At 56.7% G+C, this 20,183-nt stretch overlaps 1 protein-coding gene across 2 annotated transcripts in view; it reads right to left on the bottom strand.

Annotated features, from left to right (window-relative positions):
* The window catches only part of DSCAML1 (DS cell adhesion molecule like 1), a 202,033-nt gene extending 197,149 nt beyond the window's left edge, over positions 1-4,884 (bottom strand). For both annotated transcript variants that reach the window (XM_029074382.1, XM_029074383.1), the window contains exon 1: positions 4,692-4,884. In XM_029074382.1, the coding sequence (XP_028930215.1) occupies positions 4,692-4,737 (46 nt within the window). In that variant the 5' untranslated portion in view covers positions 4,738-4,884. The remainder of the gene's footprint in view (positions 1-4,691) is intronic.
* Between the last annotated feature and the right edge of the window lie 15,299 nt (positions 4,885-20,183).

Raw genomic sequence — 20,183 nt, 5'->3', positions numbered from 1 at the left:
GGGTGGGGTCCACTGTATCCGACTCTCAGTAGTGCTGCTCACTACATGGAGGTGATTCAGGAAACAGGTCTAGGCAGGGTGGAGACGACAGGAGCCTCATAAACCAAAGCTATAAATCCTGGCTGGACCTACACCCCGTATGGATATCTGGATCTATGTTCACGCATTCTCCTTCTATTCTTCTCTTCATCCTCTAGTGATTGTGAGTTTTTTCTTTGTTCTTCCTCCTGCTCCCTCTGTAAATAATCTCTGTTTGCCTGCCTTCCCCACTAGACTGCAAGTTTCTCTAGGGCAGGGACCAAGCACCGGGTATAATGCACAGGCAGTAGGTGCCTCATTCGGTGGCCTGAATACAGTAGACGCTCAGTACAGTGCTCTGCACCCAATAGATGCTCAGTATAGTGAAATAGTAGTGAAAGCCGGCATCCCGTGCACCATTCTGCACTCAGTAGGGGTCCAGTATAATGATCCGCCCACAGGTGACCAGTACAGCAGTTTGGCACACAGGTACCCAATACAGTGCTCTCACAGAGCGGGTGCCCAGTAGAGTGCCCTGAATCAATCCATCAATCAATGGTATTTATTATGTGCCTACTGTGTGCAGAACACTGTCTCTAATAAATACTGTTGATTGATTGACTGATTGATTGGCCAGGGAAGGGGTATTGAAAAAACCACAAGGAGGTACAGGCTCACAGTGGTTCCCAGATGAAGCTTTCACACTGGCAGTAATTATACCTTCCGTCATGTGTACATTTGTAACCCAAAGCTGCTTTTTTTATCCCTCTGCAGAATCAGTTTTATCTAAATACATGACTTAGCGAGAATTTTAATAACTTCGTTCTTAACGAAGGTGGTGACCTTGAAGGCCGTCGGAATGGATGACGTCTCCAGAGAGCGGGGAGGGATGAGATGGGCAGCTGAAAGGTGGGCGAGGAGCTGGGCTTGTAGGCCCCTCCCTCGCCTTCTCCAAAGCAGCAAGGGGACAGCTGTGCAGTGGGGTTGGCGGAGGGGGCGGGGGGGGGAGTGGGGCACCGTACCCAGCCCCCACTCCCCTACCCAACCAGGGGCCTGCAGGCAAGCAGCACTTCTGAACCCTCTGGCTCGGATGCCTCCCTCCTAGAGCGGCGTTAGAGGGTGGATGGCGAGGACCGAAATGACCCCTAACCGTCAAGTCTGAGTGCTGCGACAGGAGGGTCCGAAAGGGCTCTGGTGGCACAGGGAATTCTGGGAGAGCGGTCACCCTCAAAAAGCACAAAAGCTCGATCTTGGCGGGGTGACCGGAGCCGGGTCTCTGCCCCCAGGAAAGGCCAGCACACGGAGAACCCTTGAGATCCCAAGAGGCCATCTTGGCTCTTCCCCTGCCTCCATGCCTAGGAGCCCCCTCCTCCTTTTGCCCCCTCCCCCAAGCTTCCTCTCCTTAGGCTTCAAGCCTAGGAAAAAATTGAGACTGGGGGTCTCATAGGCATTCCCTTCCACAGCTTTACAGATCCTACCCCTGTCCCTTCCTCGGGGGGAGAGGGGAAGTGTGATTGAGGAGAGGGTGGAGTTGGGGGGCGGGGGGGACCAGAACAGCCTGCTTCACAATATGCAAATCTATGCAGATGATTTCCTAGTGATGCAATCAGGGTTCCCAGAGCCGACAATGACCGTTTCCACCCCAGGGGGGGATGGGGAGATGCAGGTGCTGCACGTGGGGAGGGGAGGGAACCGGGAGTGGGAGAGGGGGGGATGCCGAGGGCCCCAGACCCCATCCAGGTCCTGGGACTCCTCACGCAGAACGGGCAGGAGCACCGAGCGTCCAAACGGGCGTGCAAGGCCATGTTAGAGCTGGACAAGCTGGACCCTGGGTTGGGTGGCTCCTGTGGCAGCTGAGCTGGCATGATCGGCCATGGGTGTACTGCCAGCCTCAGCACACCCAGACACACACACACACACACCACACACACAGCCCTGTGATTCCCAGTACCTACCTCTGCCGCCAATCTGTCACACACATACATATGTACGTGTATACATAGCCACACAAAGCCCCTATTAACATCCAGTCCAAATCTTCCTTCGGTGAATGCAGAGGACTCTCCACTGAGATGCCCTCTCTGTGGGCAGACCCAGAGGTGGTGATGGGGCAGGGGCTAGCTGGGAAACTGAAAGGTGTTAAGGTTGGGGTGGTGAGGGTGAGGGGTGGGGAGGGGTCGACTCTCTGTCCCCTTGGAGCCCGCAGCAGGAGGGGAAGCTCCCTAGAAAGCTTCAGTTCCCCCCTCCCGGTCCCCATGGGACGAGGGGATAGATCGATCCCCTTAAAAGAGCCTTGCGGGTAAGGTACCCGCCCACGGCAGTCTTTGAACGGCCCTGCCCTTCTCCGGGCTGGTCCCGGAGACGGCCGGTTCGGCGCTCTTTTCTCCTGGCCCTTCCATGGGTGGAAGTCGCCCGGGCGAGGAACTCGTTGCAAAGCTCTTCTCAACCCAGCCAGCTGCACCTCCGCGGATTCTCGGGAAACGCCGACGGCCCCTGCTCGCCCGAGGCGAGGGGCTGGAGCCCGGGGGAGGGGGCTTCGCTCGAGACAACGAGCTCGGGAGGGTGACGGGCCACGTGCGAGCATGCAAATCTGCATGCAACCCTGCATGCCAACCTGCATGCAAATCCGGAGCCGCTTCTAGGGCTTCGGACAGGAGGCCGGCAGGCTGGCCCGAGGGGAGGCGGGATGGCCGGGGGAAGGAGGGAGGGAAATTTGCAGAGAGCGACCCCTCTCTCCGGCCCCGCTCCGCTCTGCGCCCCCGGGGGCAGGGGGAGATCCGAGGCCGGACATCCCCGGCCTCCTGGCCTTCGCTGCGCGGCTCGGCGGAGCTCCGTTCCGCCGCAGAAACACGGTGCCCGGCGGACCCGGGGAAGGGGGGTGGGCAGTGGGTCTCTTCATCTAATGTGCCTGTCCGGCCGGCCCCCCGAGAGACAGAGACAGAGCGACAGAGAGGGTGTGTGCGTGTGTGTGTGTGTGTCACTGGCTACCCCTGGTTGGCAGGGAAACCCGCTGGTCCAAGCACATCGGGGGCTTCCAAGTGCGGACCCACCAACCCCCCATCCTCAGCCTCCTCCTCGGCCTGGGCGGTGCTGCTGCCAGGAAAACTCGAGGTCCGAGCCCTGAGAGCCCCCTCCTCCCCCCTAGTGCCCAGCACCCACGGCCTTCCGGGTCCGGAGTGAGGACCCCCCCCTCCCCCCAAAAAAGCCCGGCCCCCACTTCCCACACCCGGCTATAAGATGTCCCCAGATTTCCTAAGGGCGCGCTCCCAAACGAGGCTCCATCCCAATTGTCCCCGGCAAAGTGGCCGCCCCGTCGGCTCAGCCCCGCGGGGGTCAGCGACCCGGCCCCGATCTCGGACAACTTCAACCTCAAGTTCCAGTTCGGAGCGATCTGGACGCCCTCCCTCGCCCAGGTCCCCTCGGCAGCAGGATGCGGTCAGTTGTCCGGTCCTGCCCCGTTGGGGGCTGGGGTCGGGAGGGGGGGGGGAGGCTTTGGAGGGGAGGGGGCTGGGGGGGGGGGCTTGACTCTCCGGCAGCTGCTGGCAAGCACGCACACACACACGCACACACACACACACACTCGCGCGCGCGCACACACGGGGCTCAGGGAGGTGGGGGGGCACCTCTCCTCGGCTTATGTATTTTTAATATTAATGTAATTAAAGCCGAGCTCCCGAGCCTGCCTGCGGGGACGAAGGGAGGGAAGGGGGCCGCGGGACGCCGGAGCCCGGATGAGGATTGGGGAGAGGGCATTCCTCCCCCCACCTTCTCCACGACGCCCCCCATCAATCCCCCCCTCGGACCCCCGTCTCCTCCATCCCGCTCCCCCCAGAGCGGGAGGCCAGGGGTTAACCTGAAGCTGCCGCCCCCCTCCCCACCAAGAGAAGGCATCTCAGCCCGAGTCTCGCCTCGCCCACCCCCCACCGTCAGCCTCTCCCCTCCCCGTTTGCTGGGGTGGGGGGAGGGAAGAGGGGGCGTCTCAGTCTTTGTTTTTACCCCAAAGCCCAAATCAGAGGCTTCGGTGGCGTTCACCAGTCCGGAGCGAGGGGGTAAAGTTGCAGAGCTGGACATAGGGAGGGTCCCCTCCTCCCCCCCCCCACGCCACTGCCCCCCTCCCGTGGGGTAAGAAGAGGGATAGCCCCCACCCCACCCCACCCCGCCCACCCTCATCCTCTCCCTTCCTCCCCCGGGCTACAGGTCTGGACCAGCCGGACACCTGATTCCCCGCCGCCGTCCCCTGCCCCAACCTCGGACGGGCCCTTCCCGCCCCCATCTGGGCCAGCGGCCGTGGCGGGACCCCGGAGGGCTCCCAGGCGGAGGATCTCACCCCTATGGGAGGAGGGGCCGTGCCCGGGTCCCGAAGAGCAGAATTCAGGGTCTGGGGGCTGGGGCGAAACTTGCTGGGGGACATTCCCCCCACATACCCCCGGGGAGTAGGGGGTGGGGGGGATCGTGAGGGACAGAAGGGGAGAATTGGCAGACCGGCAAGCCCACTCCCTCAAAATACCACTCAAAGCGATAGGAGCCCTCTATTTGCGCCTCCAAACCTAACAACGCCCCCGACCCCCACCCCGCCGGCCAGAAAGGGGAAGAAACCCCAGACCCTAAAGTCTAGCACGAGCGAGGCGCAGCCACGGTTATACCGCTCCCGCCCCCCGACCCCACCGTCTCACCTTTGTGGAAAGAGTCCAGGAGCAGGAGGAGAGTTACCAGCGACATGCCATAAATAGCCCCTAATCTCCCGGGGAGATCGTCCTGTGGCCGCCCGTCCAGCAGCGCCTCTCCCCCGCTGTAGCGCGCTCCCAGCCGTCCGCACTCCGTGCCCCGCTCTCTTCGTTCCCCAGCCCAGCTCTCCGCGGCTCCTCCTCCTCCTCCTCCTCCTCCTCCTCCTCCTCCTCCTCCGCTCCCGCTCCTGTCGTCGACGGGGCTGGGCTAGGCAGCCGCTCCCCCCGCCCCCGTACCCCGTGGCACCGCGTGGGGTGAGGGCGGGGGGCAGGTCGGCCTCCACCCAAATCATCCTTTCCTTCGGGAGAGGGATTCCGGCCCGAGCTCCATCCCTATCCCCTCTGTCTTTCACCCGAGAGGAGGGGGGGGTGTCAGCCCAGCACATGCTTGGAACATGTCCGCACACACGTGTGTCCTACGTGTCCCAGGCACACTCTCCGGGACGGGCTGATAGAGGAGAAGGCCCCGGGTCGCAGACCTGGCTTGCCTCTCTGGATGGCCTTAGTTTCTTCTCTTCACCTCCCTCTGCCTCAGTTTCCTCCCGAGGAAAAAACGTGTGTTCCTCCTCCCCCTCCCCCCGCTTCCGTTTCTCCAGGGGCCTGGCTTCCTGCCAGCTTTTCCCTCTGTCAGAGGACTCCACCATCCTCGAGACCTGGAACTCTTGGTGACTCTGGCCTAATCCCGGGTCAGATTCTTTCTCCCTTCCCTTCTCCGGGAACTGTAGTTCAGGAAGGAAAGCGTTAACCCTCTGGCCCAGGCCTGGCCCCCAGCTGGACGAGCCCCGGCAGCCTGGAACCAGTACAGGAGTGCAGGAGAGGTGGGGGCAAGGAAGTCCTGTTGGGAGAGGCGCCCCCTCTAAATGAACTGGGAAAACTGGAAGGCCTGAAATTGAGGCAGGCTGGGTCCCGTCTGGTCACTCCGTGCAGCCCGACTCCTTGCCCATTCCACAGATGAGTAAACTGAGGCCCAGAAAAAAAGGTTTCACCTGTAAGTCCTATGGCCAGGGTGGGGACTCTAATGTGCGAACACGGCAGGGATTGGTTATTTCTAACTCGCCCTGGGCCACCAGTCGCCTGCAGGTAGGGGCTGGGACACCAGGGTCCTTCTCAGGTCTACCCCTTTGGTGAAACCGCCCTCCAAATTTCCTTTAAGGCAGAGGGTGAAAAAGAAAAGGGGTAGAATAGGGGGTCCCCCGGTTTCAGCCTCTGAGGACCCTCTGAGGTGACTGGTGTTTCAGAAGCATGGAAGAGCATACACCCCTCCCACCACGCCAGCCCGAAGACCCCCGCAGACACGCAAACACACCCAGGCGCGTACCCACACATACACACATGGAAACATCTACCTTCACAGCCCCACACAATCAAAGACAAACCCACAATTACAGGTGCATAAACTGACACAGCTGAGGGTAGAAATCTACAGTACACATACGCCCTCAAATGTGTGCGAAGCACATATTACTGGCAAATTCAGCCTATAAGAGTAGGACAGACATAAGCATATACAGATATAAACTCACCAGTGTAGCAGAGCACATAAATAGATAGCACACATACACAATACAGATACATGCTCACACAGAGCTACCAATGAATCACAGAAGTATGAACACACCTATATATAACAGACCCATGTCACACCCACGTTAAAATCCCGTCCCTGCCAATGTAGAGAGAAACACACCCACAACCCTACATGCTCCCCAAATGCACCTCCAGGAGGCATTTTTTCCCTTTTCATGGATAGGGCTGGGCTGTAAATCTCTCCCCGCCCCCACCCGATTCTCCCTCTGGTTCCCAGGCCCCTTCTGCCGCAAATCGTTATTCTAAATCCAAGCCCCTGAGCAAATGTGTCCCCTCACTTCCAAATACTGAAAAGATTTCACTGAGGAGGACAGTCTGGTGACGTGGCAGGCCAGCCCGAAATTGCTGGTCAGAGGCCCAGCAGCCTTCATTTCCCCATCCTCCCCTTCTCCTCCCTCTCTCCGGTTGCCTCTGATGAGCCCAACCCTGAGAGAGAGAGAGCTTTCCCCCTCCACTCACCGCTTCTGAAGTCAGCCCCCTCCCAGCAGCCCCCCCACTCTCAGGCGCCCCCTGGTGGAATGCTCTTTTCCAGCCTGGGTGTGAGGTGGTAGGGATCTGTAGGTCCTGGGAAAGCCAGGGATGAGCCCATGGGGGTTGTGAAGGGCATCGCTCATCAGAACTGCAGATCCCAGAACTAGCAAGTCCAATGTTCAGAGCTCTCCATAGGTTCCCAAAGGTTTTGGACTGCTTTTTGGGTGATTGACCTACTGGGTCCCTAGAGGGGACAGCCTGGATTGTTGGGTTGGAGTATCCCCTCACTATCCCCAAACACAAGGGGAGGTGTCCAGGAGGGCAACGAGTATATGGTTCCTCCAAGCTAGATGGTATTTAAGTGCTTACTATGTGCCAGGTACTGTACTAAGCTCTGGGGTAGATCAGAGACGATCGTGGACATGGTCCCTTTCCCACAAAGAGCTCACAGTTTTAATCCCCATTTTACAGATGAGATAACTGAGGCACAGAGAAGTGAAGGGAGTTGCCCAAGATCACACAGCAGACAAGTGGCAGAGCCGGCATTAGAACCCAAGTCCTTCTGATTCCCAGGCCCAGAAGCGTCCTGGTGTTTCTGTCAGAGACAGAGTCCTGGGCTGGATGGGCCGGGGGGGTGGGGGTGGGGGGGTGACCAGTGGGAGGCAAGGGAGACCGTGTTTTTCAGGAACTAATGTTTTCCTGGGATCACAGTTTCTATCTCTCTGAGGGTGGAGGGAAACAGTCAAGGGTATATTCTACCTCATAAGGAGGGAAGGGAGTTTAGAGACCACCAACTCCACTGGAGAAATGACATTCCCAGCTTGACTCTGCCCACCAGCCAGAAAAGTCCAGAGGTACCAGAGGGGGATGTTGGACAGTAGAGCTCAAGGCTGGCCTGCACTAGCCAAGAGAACCACACCAGCCCTCTGTGCACCCCTCCTGCACAATAATAATAATAACTGTGGTATTTGTTAAGCACTTACTATGTCAGGCACTGTACTAAGCCCTGGGGGGGAATTACAAGAAAATCGAGCTGGATGTAGTCCCTTTGTCACATCGAGTTCACTGTCTTAATCCCCACTTTACAGATGAGGTAACAGGCACAGAAAAGTCAAGTGACTTGCCTAAATTCACAGAACAGACAAGTGGTAGAGCGGGGATTAGAACCCACGACCTTCTGACTCCCAGTCCCGACCTCTATCCACTATCAACCAGGCTCAGTGTGAAGAAACCCTGAAGAAGCCCTGAGTTTAGTTTTCCGAGAAGCCATATCTGCCCACAAACCCAGGCCAGATGCCTTTCCTCGTCCACAGGAGAATCTCTGTCTGGCAGCTTTGGGTGGGAAAATCCATGTCCTGACCAGGAGTACTCTGTCCTCCACCCATCCCAAAGAGGGAGTCTGGGCCCTCCTAGTAGTCGAGCGAGGAATGGGAGGGGGTGGGTCCATTCAACCGCCTTGGCAATGTCTCCATCACAGTCTCCCAGATTGCCCAGGACCAATCTGCCTAGGTTTGGTGGGAAGTTGGTGCTGTGAGGAGCTGAGGTGGGAAACTGAGGAAGTGAGGGAGGGGAGGCTGTGATGAGCACAACCATCAGCTGTGCTCCAGATGGTGGTCTGACAGAGGTAAGGGAAGGGCAGCAGGTGGTTGTAATCTCTTCGCGGGCAGGAATTGTGTCTACTTATTCTATTGCACTGTCCCAAGCCCGCAGAACAAAGCTCTACACATAGTAAGTGCTCAGCAAACACCCCGAGTGATTGACACTAACTCTACTGTACTCTCCCAAGTACTTAGTCCAGTGCTCCTCCCAGAGGAAATGTTCAATAAATACCGTTGATTGATTGAGGAAGGTGATGGAGGGAGCGGGTACAAGCATCAGAAGGGGCTACAGGGAGACTTGGGTCTTCTGGGGGGTTCATCAGGGATGGGTCAGTGATTACTGCTGACCAAAGGAGACAGAGGCCCATCCTTACTCCAGGCCCTCGGTGGCTCCCCTGAAGTCAGGTCTGCTAATTTAGAGGAAAAAGCAGGCTCTGGGGTGCTGTGGTGAGGGTTTTGGGGAATGGGCGAGGTGGGGGTAGGTACCCCAGTGGTTAGGGCATACAGAAGTGTTGTGGTGACACTGCAGGGTTATCACAGGATAGGGGGATTAGACATTAATCAGAGAAGCACTCCAGGAATCCAAGCCTGGGCCCAAGGTGGAGGAAGAAATGGAGCTGGTCCCATCTTCTGATTCAGCCCCCACCCACCTGCCAGCTTCACCTGCGGATGTGGGCCTGGGGACTGTGGCGGATTGCACAGTATCTGCCTGCAGTGTGCTAATTCTTCAGCCAAAAGTTCAAGGTGAAGATGTCAGAGGCCTCTTGCGGGGTGGAGTGGGGGGGAGGGGAGCGGCGGCACAAGGCTCTGCCCCCTCCTCCAACCAGCCCAGGACTGGTCAGGATGGGGAAACAACTCTGGGTTGGAAATTGGAGACCTCGGTTTTTGCCCTAGTTTTGCTTCTGGCTTGCTGCGTGACCTTGGGCCAGACCCTGGCCCTCTGGGAGCCTGACCTGACTCCTACACCTGCTTTAATCCACAAGTGGCTTGTGTTGAGGAGGAGCTTTAGGCCTTGTTCTTCAGGGAAACTGAAGTGGGGATGATGGGGGAAGGAATGTTAGACGGTCAAGGGGGAGGAGGATGGGGAGGGTGAGTTGCCTGGTCTGGCACTCAAGCCATTTAAAGCGAAATGCTGAAGCCATGGGCGTGCACTCACACACACACTGGCATCCCAGTCTGGTCCTCTGGTTATTTGAAGTCGGGGAGAGTGGGGAGAAGGATCGATGCGGATAGAAAGTGACAGTTGACAGGGCCGAGGAACAGAGAGTGGAGGCCGACTTGTCCCGGCTCCAGGCCCGTGCTGTGTCCTCCTTCCGCTTCTGTTTCCTGCTCGTCCTATCGATCAGCAGCAGCGAGGCCCCCAAGACTCTATGCCGCAATCCCCCCACCCAGGGTAAATGTGCCAAGGACTGTACTAAATTCTGGGGTAGATACAAGATTAACAGGTCAGACATGATCCCTATCCCATATGGGGCTCCCACTCTAAGTGGAGGGGAGAACAGGTGCTGAATCCCCCATTTCACAGATGAGGAAACTGAGGCCCAGCAAAGTGAAGTCACATGCCCAAGATCACTCAGCAAGCAAGTGGGAGAGTTGTGAAGAGAGATCCATTCCTTTGACTCCAAGAGGGAAGCTCTCTCTTTCCACCACTAGGCAACACTGCTGTTCGAAGTAAAATCTGCTCCTAAGCCCCATGCCTCCATTGTCCTTGTCCAGCCAAAGGACACCAGGCAGGAGGACACAGAGCCAGCTGGGTCCTGGCCCAGGGGGAGGGCACCAAACTCCATGGTCTTTTCTTCTTCAGGACACAACTCCCAACCACTCACCCGGGAAAGGACACTTGAGTAGTTGGGCCCAGGGTATCCAGAGGATGTAGAAGGAGATGGATGTCTGTCTTGTTCTCCCCGCTCTCCTGATTCCAAGATCCCAGCCTGTCCTCCTGGCATCTGGAGAGAGGTTTCCTGTCTGGCTGTCCTTTCCAACCTTACCCTGGGCCTGGGGCCGGATTTCACAGCCGGCTGCTCTCCTCCCCCTTCCCAACCCAAGGAGGGGCTGAGAGATGCTGGCAGCTCCGAGGCGGGCAAGCAAAATCTCCGGATGGAGAGGGCAAAGACTCCTGGGTCCTTTTCTCCTACTACGATGTGTGACCTAGGACAAGTCCCTTCTTCTTATACTGTGAGCCCCATGTGGGACAGGTACTGCATCCAACCTAACTTGGATCTACCCCAGTGCTTAACACAGTGCTTGACACATAGTAAGTGCTTAACAAATATCACAACTATTATCATTAATGTTCTCTCCGTAAGCAAATGAAGCCAATCCCCCAAGCCCTGAGCTCACCCCCAAGGGTTTAGAAATAGAGCCCCGGAGATCCAAAAGCAGTGTGGCCTAGAGCATGGGCCAGGGAGTCAGAAAGACCTGGGTTCTAATCCCAGCTCTACCACTTGTCTGCTGTGCGGCCTTGGACAAGTCACTTAACTTCTCTGTGCCTCAGTTACCTCATCTGTAAAATAGAGATTAAGACTGTGAGCCCTACATAGGACAGGGACTGTGTCCAACCCGACTAATTCGTATCTACTCCAGCGCTTAGTCCAATGCCTGGCAAGCAGTAAACACTTAAATACCATCAAAACAAAAACAATCAAACAAAAATCTTGGTCCAACAGCAGGCAGATCGGCCATCTTCTCCATAGACCACACAGTTCTGCCCGTTTGCCAGCTCCTCCCTCCAAACAGCCCAGCCGAGCACCATGAAAGGGAAACGTGGACCATCAGCCCCAACAGGGTGGTCACTCACCCGATTTTACTATGGGCAGTCGGTTTCCAGTAGGCACCGGATGCTTTTATGTCCAGAATTCTATTTTCCGCACCTGGATTCCCTCACCTTGCCTCCTTGGCTTGGAATAAGCATCCCGTGTTCATAGAGACTTGGAAAGGGAATGTAACAGCTGGGTAGCAGATGTGGGGAGGAGAGGGTCGGGGTGACATTAGTGAAATGCTTTAAGTTCAGATGGTCTCAAGATGGGCTTCTACGAAACGGTATGACAGCAGCATCAGGATACTGGGAGGAACTATATGCCGGTGGCCTTCCTGGGCATCCGCTCTCATGGTTAGAGACTGACCAGACAACACACCTGACTCTCCCCCTCCATCCCTGATTCTCCTCCAGTGACCCAACATGGCCCATCTAACACCTCTGACTCTCCCTTATCCATTTCTGAATCTCTCTCCAGTGGTCTATCACGGACCACCCAATACCTCTGACTCTCCCCTCTCCATCCCTGATTCTCCCCCAGTGACCCAGCACGAACCATCCAACACCCCTGACTCTCCCTCCAGTGATTCAGCATGGACCATCCAACCCCCATGACTCTCCTTTCTATCTCTTACATCCCCCCTTCAGTGGCCCACTACGGACAGCTGGTCAATGGCTCTCAATCCATTTCGAGGCATGAATATTGTTGGAAGGAAACAGGAAAGCTGAATAGTCCTCGTGCCACCTAGTGACAGCGCTTCTGCAAAGCAAGTTAGATAGCCACGAAGACCCCATCCATCTCCAAAACCGATGAGCCGAAAGCAAATTAAAGAGAGAAAAAAAGTGGGAGGAGGCGTCAGGGGCATTGGTGAGAGTTGTCCTCGGAACAAGTGTTCCTTCTGACTTACCTCCTTGCCTTGCAGGCTGGGAGATGCCAGATTTGGGTCGTCCCAGGCCTTCCCCTCTGACCTCAGTCATCAACTGGGACCCTCCACCCTCGCAAACAACCACTCCCCCACTGGCCCAGGACAAAGAGGGCTAGTGCTTCTGTTTTCTCTCTCTTTCTGGGGGATGAAGAGGGGTGTGTGTGTGTCTGTTGGAGGGGCGGGGAGCTGATTAAACTGGAAAAGGTGTAGCGGAGGAGGACAGGGTCCAGCAATGGCAGGCTCCGTCCATGCTACCAGCCAGGGTTTCACAAACAGAGAAGAACCTAAGAGGTGCTCTTAGGGGTTTCCCAGGTTTCAGCACGGGATGGGGGCGGCATACGATGACTCCTTCCCCTTTTTAATCCCCTCCCACTGGTCAGCTGCGGTACAGTGGGGGAGGGGTCGCATGGTGGTGGTGGGGGGGTACTTTGGGGGTGAATGAAACCAGAGGCACAGAGTGGGAGAGGCAGTGAGGTCGCAGGCCCTGTGAATTGGGATTTGGGGGAGAGGTCAAGAGCTGGAAAAGTTTAGAGTGGGAATTCCCGAAGCTACAGGAGAGAGCAGGAACGGAACTAGAGGCGGACGCTTGCCCCCTCTAGTGGATTCACAGAGACCGACACCCAAGGACCGAGATGGACGGAGCCGGACGGGTCCTGGACGTAGGGATCCTTCCCGGCTCGAAATTCCTCGGTCCAGAGCCGCCTTCCTTGGCTTCAGCTGGGCCTCGAGACCGTGAGTCCGGACCCAGCCCGGATCCGGTCTCGGCCCTAGGCGCTAAAAAGATGCATTCGAGGGTGCGTGGTGATACCTACAGGTTGCTGGGACCTGGAGCTCCAGCAACTCATAGAGCATAATCATAATAATGATAATGTTGGTATTTGTTAAGCGCTTACTATGTGCAGAGCACTGTTCTAAGCGCTGGGGTAGATACAGGGTCATCAGGTTGTCCCACGTGAGGCTCACAGTCTTCATCCCTATTTTACAGATGAGGTCACTGAGGCCCAGAGAAGTTAAGTGACTTGCCCACAGTCACACAGCTGACAGGTGGCAGAACCGGGATTCGAACCCATGACCTCTGACTCCCAAGCCCGGGCTCTTTCCACCGAACCACACTGCTTCTCATAGGGGCCTTCGGGGGCCCCCGTGGGGAGACGTTTGAGGTCAGGTCCAAGCTCGGACCCTCTTGGCTGCAAGTTTATAAAGCCGCCAGTCCCACGAAGCGGCCCATGGAACTTGCAGACTGTCCCGAGCGGCGCAGGAATCTCCTTCGAGGCCCTAGACCGACGCCGGGGAATCTCCGTCACCTGCATCCGCGGAAGCCTAATGCACAAATCCGTAATTTATTTATATTAATGTCTCCCCCTCTAGATTGTAAGCTCGCTGTGGGTAGGGAATGTGTTACATTGTCTTCTCCCATGCGCTTAATACACTGCTCTGCACACAATAAGCGCTCAATATGGAACTGACTGTTGGACTGTCCCATCCTGCCTGATGTCCAGACATTAGCCGGGACCTTCCCCAGGGCGCTGGACTGAGCGACTGAACCCTCGAATTTCAAGATTTCGATTTCCTCAGCCACTGGATGGAGCCATTGCACCAGCCATACCCTAGTAGCGAAATAGAAGCAGAAACTGGGAGATCAGGAGGCCCGATCCTCTCCTCCATCTGCCTCTATGAGTCTAGAATCCTTTGGGACCTGGGCCGGATTTAAGGGAGAGAACCCTGGTCCGAAAGAGTTTGGGAGAAGGGGTGAGTTGGAATGGAGCTTAGCTGTGTGACCTTGGTTAACTCGCCTAAACTCTCCGTGCCTCAGTTTCCTCATCTTTAAAATGGGGTTTAAATCCCTGTTTAAATCCCTCCCCCTTAGACTAAGCCCCATGTGGGACAGAGGCTGTGTCTGAGCTGATGGTATATCTACCCCTCGCTTAGCATAGTACCTGGCCCATGGTAAGCACTTTTTTAATAGTACTGGTTAAGCATTAGGGGTCAAGCACCGTTGCATACACATGTTAATCAGAATGGACACAGTCCCTGTCTCACATGAGGCTCACAGTCAGGGAAAAGTAGTTATTTAATTCTCATTTTGCATTTGAGAAAACTGAGGCACAGAGAAGTGAAATGACTTGCCCAAGATCACACAGGAGGCAGTGAACAAATATCGCAGTTTTATCATTACTACCCCACTCCACCGATGAGCAACCCTTCTCACCATTGGCCTCATCCCTGCTGCTTATACTGGTCGAATATCCAAAAGGGTGAAGGGCACTCGTCTGGTGGTGCCCTGTTGGGGAAGTCGCACTTTCTATGCTTTTTCTGTGCTTTGATATTGGTCTATTACTTGATTGATTTTATCTGACAGGAGTAGGGAGCAGGAGCCATCCAAACTCACCTCACAAGTAGAAAAGCAGTGTGGCCTAGTGAAAGGAACACGGGCTCCGGAGTCAGAGGACTTGGGTTCTATTTCTAGCTGTGCCATTTACCTGCTGCGTGACCTTGGGAAAGTAACAACTTCTCTTTGTCTCGATTTCCTCAACTGGAAAATGGGGATTCAATACCTCTTCTCTCTCCAACTTAGACTGTGAGCCCCATGTGGGACCTGACTTGAATCCACCCGAGCGCTTAGTACAGTGCTTGGGACAGAGTAAACGCTTAACAAATACCACAATTATTTTCGAGTAGGCTGAGTTGGAGTTCCAGCTCCTCCTCCAGCTCCACCCACCAACCCTCCATGAGCACTTACCCTATCTTATCTTGGATGTGGGTTCTGCTAGTAGCGCCTGCTTTTTCCATTTTATTCTTCCTTGGAAAGTCCCCGCCCGGAGAATACAAAGCAGACCCTCGGCTCCAGCTGAAGACCGGGTTGTAGGGGGTCAGCTGGGGATGCCAGTTCAGGTCACGGGGCAGCTCGTGACCCCCCTCCCTCGACCCCCGGCATTCGGCCTGGGTCCCTCCCCCTGGCAAACCCCTCGAGGACGGGGACCCCTCTCCGGGGCGACCCCCCAGCTATGTGTCGGGGCCCGAGGCGGAAGCAGGCAGCAGCAACTGGGCTGGTTGGACCCCCCCCTTTATTGGCAACCCCCAAAACCGGTGGGAGGGGTAGGCCGACCCCCGCAGAAGTCGGCGGCCCAGGCTCCGGACCTCGCCCCGCACGGGATCCCGGCGAAGACGGGGCAGGCTGGAGTGGGGAGCAGGTCGCCCCTGTGGTCACCGTTGCGCGGGGCTCAGGCGAAACGTGCGGGCAATCGGAGAGGGGCCCGGCTGAGCCTAAGAGGAAACGCTGATTTCGGGGTCGGAGCATCAGCGTTCAACCCCCTACACCCATCCTGGCTGCGCGACCAACCCACTGTCCCCTGCCCCTGTCCACCCAGCTCCTTGCCTCCAGCCCGGTTTGCGCGCCCACCCTGCCCCCTGCCCCAGTTCTGGCTCCGTGCCCAGCTCACTGCCCACCCGGCCCCTTATCATCCGCCCCCTGTCCTGGCTGGGCTCCCAGCCCGATGCCCCCAGCCCCAGCTGTGCAGCCAGTCCCATGTCTATGCGTCCGGTTCCCGGCCGGCCCCGTCCGCACCTGGGTTTACAATTCATCCTCGGGGCCTTGCCTAGGGGAGAGAAAGAGAAAGTGGATGAAAAGAGGGAGGGGAGTGGCTGGACAAGTCACCGGAGGCGAACATGGGCCTGGCCCCAGGTCTCCGAGATGCCAGCTGGAGGTGCCCATGTCCCAGCAGGGCGGAGTGCTGGGGGGCGGGAGGGCGGGTCCCCCCTGGGGGGAAGAGGTGACAGAGGGAAAACTACTCACCGGCGTTTCTTCCTGCCTCCGCAGCGAAACTTTTTGCCTTTAAACATCAAAGGAGAATTCATTCGCATCGAGGACATCTGGTGCGATGGGGAGGGGGGCCCAGGAACCCCCCGCCCCTCGTTCCTGCGCCCCCTCTCTGCCTGGGGAGAGTCCCTGGCTTCCCGAAGTCCCTTCCCTCGTCCTAGCCCGAATTGAGAGAAGGGATGCGTCACTTGCCCCACCTCCATCCCCCGCCCTGACGCGGGGGCCACTCACTGAGGATGATAATGAGTCCGACGATGAAGGCCAAGCCGGCGAAGATCAGCCCGCCGTTCCGCACGGCATCGTAGTCTGGAGGGTGTGGGGAGAGGCGGGGGGTCGAGAGGGGGAGCTCAGTGTGTGTGGTAGGAATGGAGGAGGGGGCTTGGCTAGGAAAAGCCCCGGGGACAGTGAGGCGAATGGAGCCACTCTCCACTTGTGCCCACCCTGCCCCAGGCCTGCCCCTGCCGGGCACAGCTGATCCTCGGGGCATTGAGGGGGAAGAACGAGGGCAGGCTGCCCAGGGCATTTGGTATTCACCCCACCCACAGCCCCACAGCATTTATTTACATCCATAGCCATAAATTATTCGTTTGTATTAACGTCTGTCTCCCCCACTAGACTGTAAGCTCGTTTTGGACAGGGAATATGTCTCCCGACTGTGTTGAATTGTACTCTCCCAAGGACTTAGTACAATGCTCTGCACACATTAAGTGACCAATAAATACCACTGACCGATCGACTGAGACAAGGCCGGACTTACCGTAGTGAAACCTTTCCATCTCCTCAGCGCTACTGCCTGCGTGTAAGAAGCGGGGGGAACACAGGGTTACCGGCAGCGGCTGGGCTCAGTGAAACGCCCCCGTCCACCCACTTCGTGGAGCCATGTGACTCTTTCAATGGAGGAAGGGAAGGAGTGGGTGCTGAATTGGGGAGTCAGGGATTCTGGATCCCTGCCCTGCTCGGAGTCAGGGTGACCTTAGCATCCCCTAAAGCACTTAAGTACTCACTCCACCCCAACATCTCTTTATACTGGATTGTTTCCCTACCTGAAATTGCTGTCCTACCCTCAAAGGTACATCTCCTCCAAGAGGCCTTCCCTAACTAAGCCCTCATTTCCTCTTCTCCCATTCCCTTCTTTGTCTCCCTCACACTCGGATTTGCTCCCTTTATTCACCCCTCCATCAGCCCTATAGCACTTACAGACGTATCCATAATTTATTTATACTAATGTCTTTATCTCCCTCTAGACTGTAAGCTCCATTGTAGGCAGGGGATGTGTCTACCAACTCAGTTATATTGTTGCAATTTGCTCTACCAAATGCTTAATAAAGTGCTCTGCCCACAGTAAGTGCTCAATAAATATGATCGATTGATTTCTGTTCAGCTAGTAGCTCCTTGAGACCAGAGATCGTATCTATTTCATTGTACTCTTTCAAGCATTAGTACAGTGCTCTTGCCACTCTGAAGTGCTCAATAAATACCTCTGATTGTTTGACCTTGGGCCAGCTCTAAGTTTACCCACCACAAAGGGGGCTCCTGGGCCCCAACTCTCTAGAAGCTGGGAAGTCCACAATTAAAGACAAAACCCCTAGAAGATCCCATCCAGGAGGTTGGGTAGTTAAGGGGAAACTGAGGCCCACAGGTAACTGAGGTGAGGGGGCCTGAGGAGTTTGGGGAAGGGGACCAACCCCAGCCTGCCAACCACTGCCCTGTTACACTCTGGCGGTTGAATATGCCCCCTGGGGAGCAGGTGACCTCCCCCATGGACCCAGGACGATCCACTCACCGGTGGGGCCGACGCCAGCCATGCTGCCCGCTCTCCTTTTCTCTCTTCTCTCCCGTGCCACTGGCCCACTGACTGGAAAAGTCCTTAGCTGGGGGGAGCCAGGGGGCGGGCGGGGCTTTAAACATTAACAGCACGGGGTAATATTTACCTGGTCACAAGGATCTGCGGTCTAGGCTGGGGGCCAGACTCATCCCAGCAGAACCCTCCAAGCCCCCCTCCACACCTAACCCAGGCCAGGAGGGAGGGGGTGTGGGGAAGAGAAAGGGAAAGGAGGGGGAGAAGGCTCTTTTCTTCTTTGTCCAGGCCTTGACTATCTCTGGGGTCCAACCCATATAAGGAAGGGTGGATTCCGCTCTCACCTAGAGGACATGAAGGGTCACTATGGAGGAAGTAGGGAGCAGGGCCTCCTCTTTGGCATCACTAGACCTACTCAGGTGCCCTTGACCTTCACTGGGGGCACAGAACAGTGTGTGTCAGGACCACCAAGAGTTTTCCCATCTTGGGTCCAGGGCTTAGAAAGTGGGGATCACTGGAATGGTGGGGAGAGGAAGAATATGCTCCTAGCCTTTCTCCACCTCTGAGCCCCCTGCCCCAGCCACCTCTTACCATTCAGCCCTCTGGCTCTGCCCCAGTCCCCTCCCACCACTAAGCCCTGTGTCTCAGCCCCTCCCACCTCTGTGGCCCCTGCTCTGGTTCTGGTTCAGAAGTCCCTGTCCAAGCTCTGAGCCCCCTCCCCAACCCCCTACTCCCCTGCCCTAGGTTGGCTCCTCCTTTGTCTGCCCATCAGCAATGCCCTGGAGTCAGCCAGTCCATCTGGAATATGGGAAGCCTCCCCAGGGTCTGGTGAGAGACTTCCAGAGAATGGAGCTGGGGAAGTGTCCAGCGGAGACTCATATGCCGCCAGATCTGATGGGGCCAGTAGCCAGGGATCACTGGGTCTACGCACCACCATTAGGGGCCCCCTCAGGGTTTGGTGGAGTTATGGTGGCTCCGATTCTCAGGGCTGCAGGAGGCACCAACCTTCGATGGGTCCAGTTCTAAGGCCTGCAGGAGACCCCAGTCCTCTGTGGCTCTGGTTATCCAGCCTGCAGGAGGCCCCGGTCCATGGTGCCTCCAGTTCTCAAGGCTGCAGCAGGTCCCAGACCTCGACAGCTCCGGTTCTCAGGCTTGCAGGAGGCTGTTAGCTTTCAGGTCTCCAGCTAAGGCAGCTGGTGCGGAGGGAGGAGTGGGTGTCTGCAGGTGACCTGGCCCAAGCTCTGCCCCAGTTCCTGCCAGGGTACAGGGTCTTATAAACTGGTGATTGTGAGGTCTGCCCCGGGGTGGGAGGGGAGGGATTAGTTTTCTTGGACATTTGTTTACTGGATGCAGAGAAAAAGGCCCCAGGGGCCAAGCCAAGAAACTGCCAGCTCCTTCCCTCTCCCAGAGAGGGCAGGGCAGGAAAGTGGTTCAGGGTCAGAGGGCAAATGTGTATGTCCACTTTCCCACCCTCAACATGAGCCCTTGGGCCAGCCAAGAAGGTGGTTCCCAGCTCAAGACTGGAGGGGAATTGAGTGGGGGAAGGGCTGCTGGGGAAGGGAATGGGGAGAGTGGCCTGAACTGGAATGCTCACTGACCCCAGTGTGTGGGCTCCAGAGAGAAGAGGAATGGCCTGAACCCCAAGACCTGAAAGCAGAACTTGAATGCAAGTCTAAAGAAAGGGGGAAATGAAGGGCTCAAGGGGGGACCACTCCCAGAAAGGGCATTTTTGTAGTGTTCTGCCTGCCACTGACAACTCAGGACCAAGATCACCCCAGTCCCCAATCACTGTAACCCCTAAAGCGAAGTGTTCATAAAACTGTCAGCTGGGGCGGAGCCGGGTGGGTGAGGTGGAGTTGGGGCAGCTAGGAAGGGGGTTAATGGATAGAGCATGGGCCCGGGAGTCAGAAGGACCTGGGTTCTAGTACTGGCTCCACCACTTGTCTTCTGTGTGACCTTGAGCAAGTCTCTTCTCTGGGCCTCAGTTACCTCATCTGTGAAATTGGGATTAAAACTGTGAGCCCCATAAGGGGCAGGGACTGCATCCAACCTGATATCCTTGTATCTACCCCTGTACTTAGAACAGTGCTTGGCACAAAATAAGCGCTTAACACATAACATCATTATTAGCTGTAAAAGCATGGCTGCTCCAGGGAAGCAGTCAGGGACCGGGCCCATCAGTTGGGCGATAGGACCCAGGGACCTGGGCTGGTTCACCGCTCCAGGAGGCCCTGAGCTGGCTAAGGCCAGCCAGCTAAGGCTGCCCTAGGGCAGCATCACCCCAGTGAGTCAGGGGCGAGGTGAGAAACTGCCCGGAGATAGGTATTTTCAACTCCCTCCTCCACCAACTCCCACCTCAGCATGACCTTCACTTTCTTCCTTCTCTGCCCTACACTAGGCTCGAAGGAGTCAGAGGCAAAGAGGGAAAACCAGAATGTTTTACAGCCTCTGACCTAGGCCCCTCCCATCTTTGGGCTCTCTGTCTGGTT

This window comes from Ornithorhynchus anatinus, chromosome 11 (genome assembly GCF_004115215.2).
Source record: "Ornithorhynchus anatinus isolate Pmale09 chromosome 11, mOrnAna1.pri.v4, whole genome shotgun sequence".
In the NCBI taxonomy this organism is placed as follows: Eukaryota; Metazoa; Chordata; class Mammalia; order Monotremata; family Ornithorhynchidae; genus Ornithorhynchus; species Ornithorhynchus anatinus.
The sequence above is the reverse complement of the archived record's forward strand: the minus strand, read 5'-3'. Positions and strand labels throughout refer to the sequence as shown.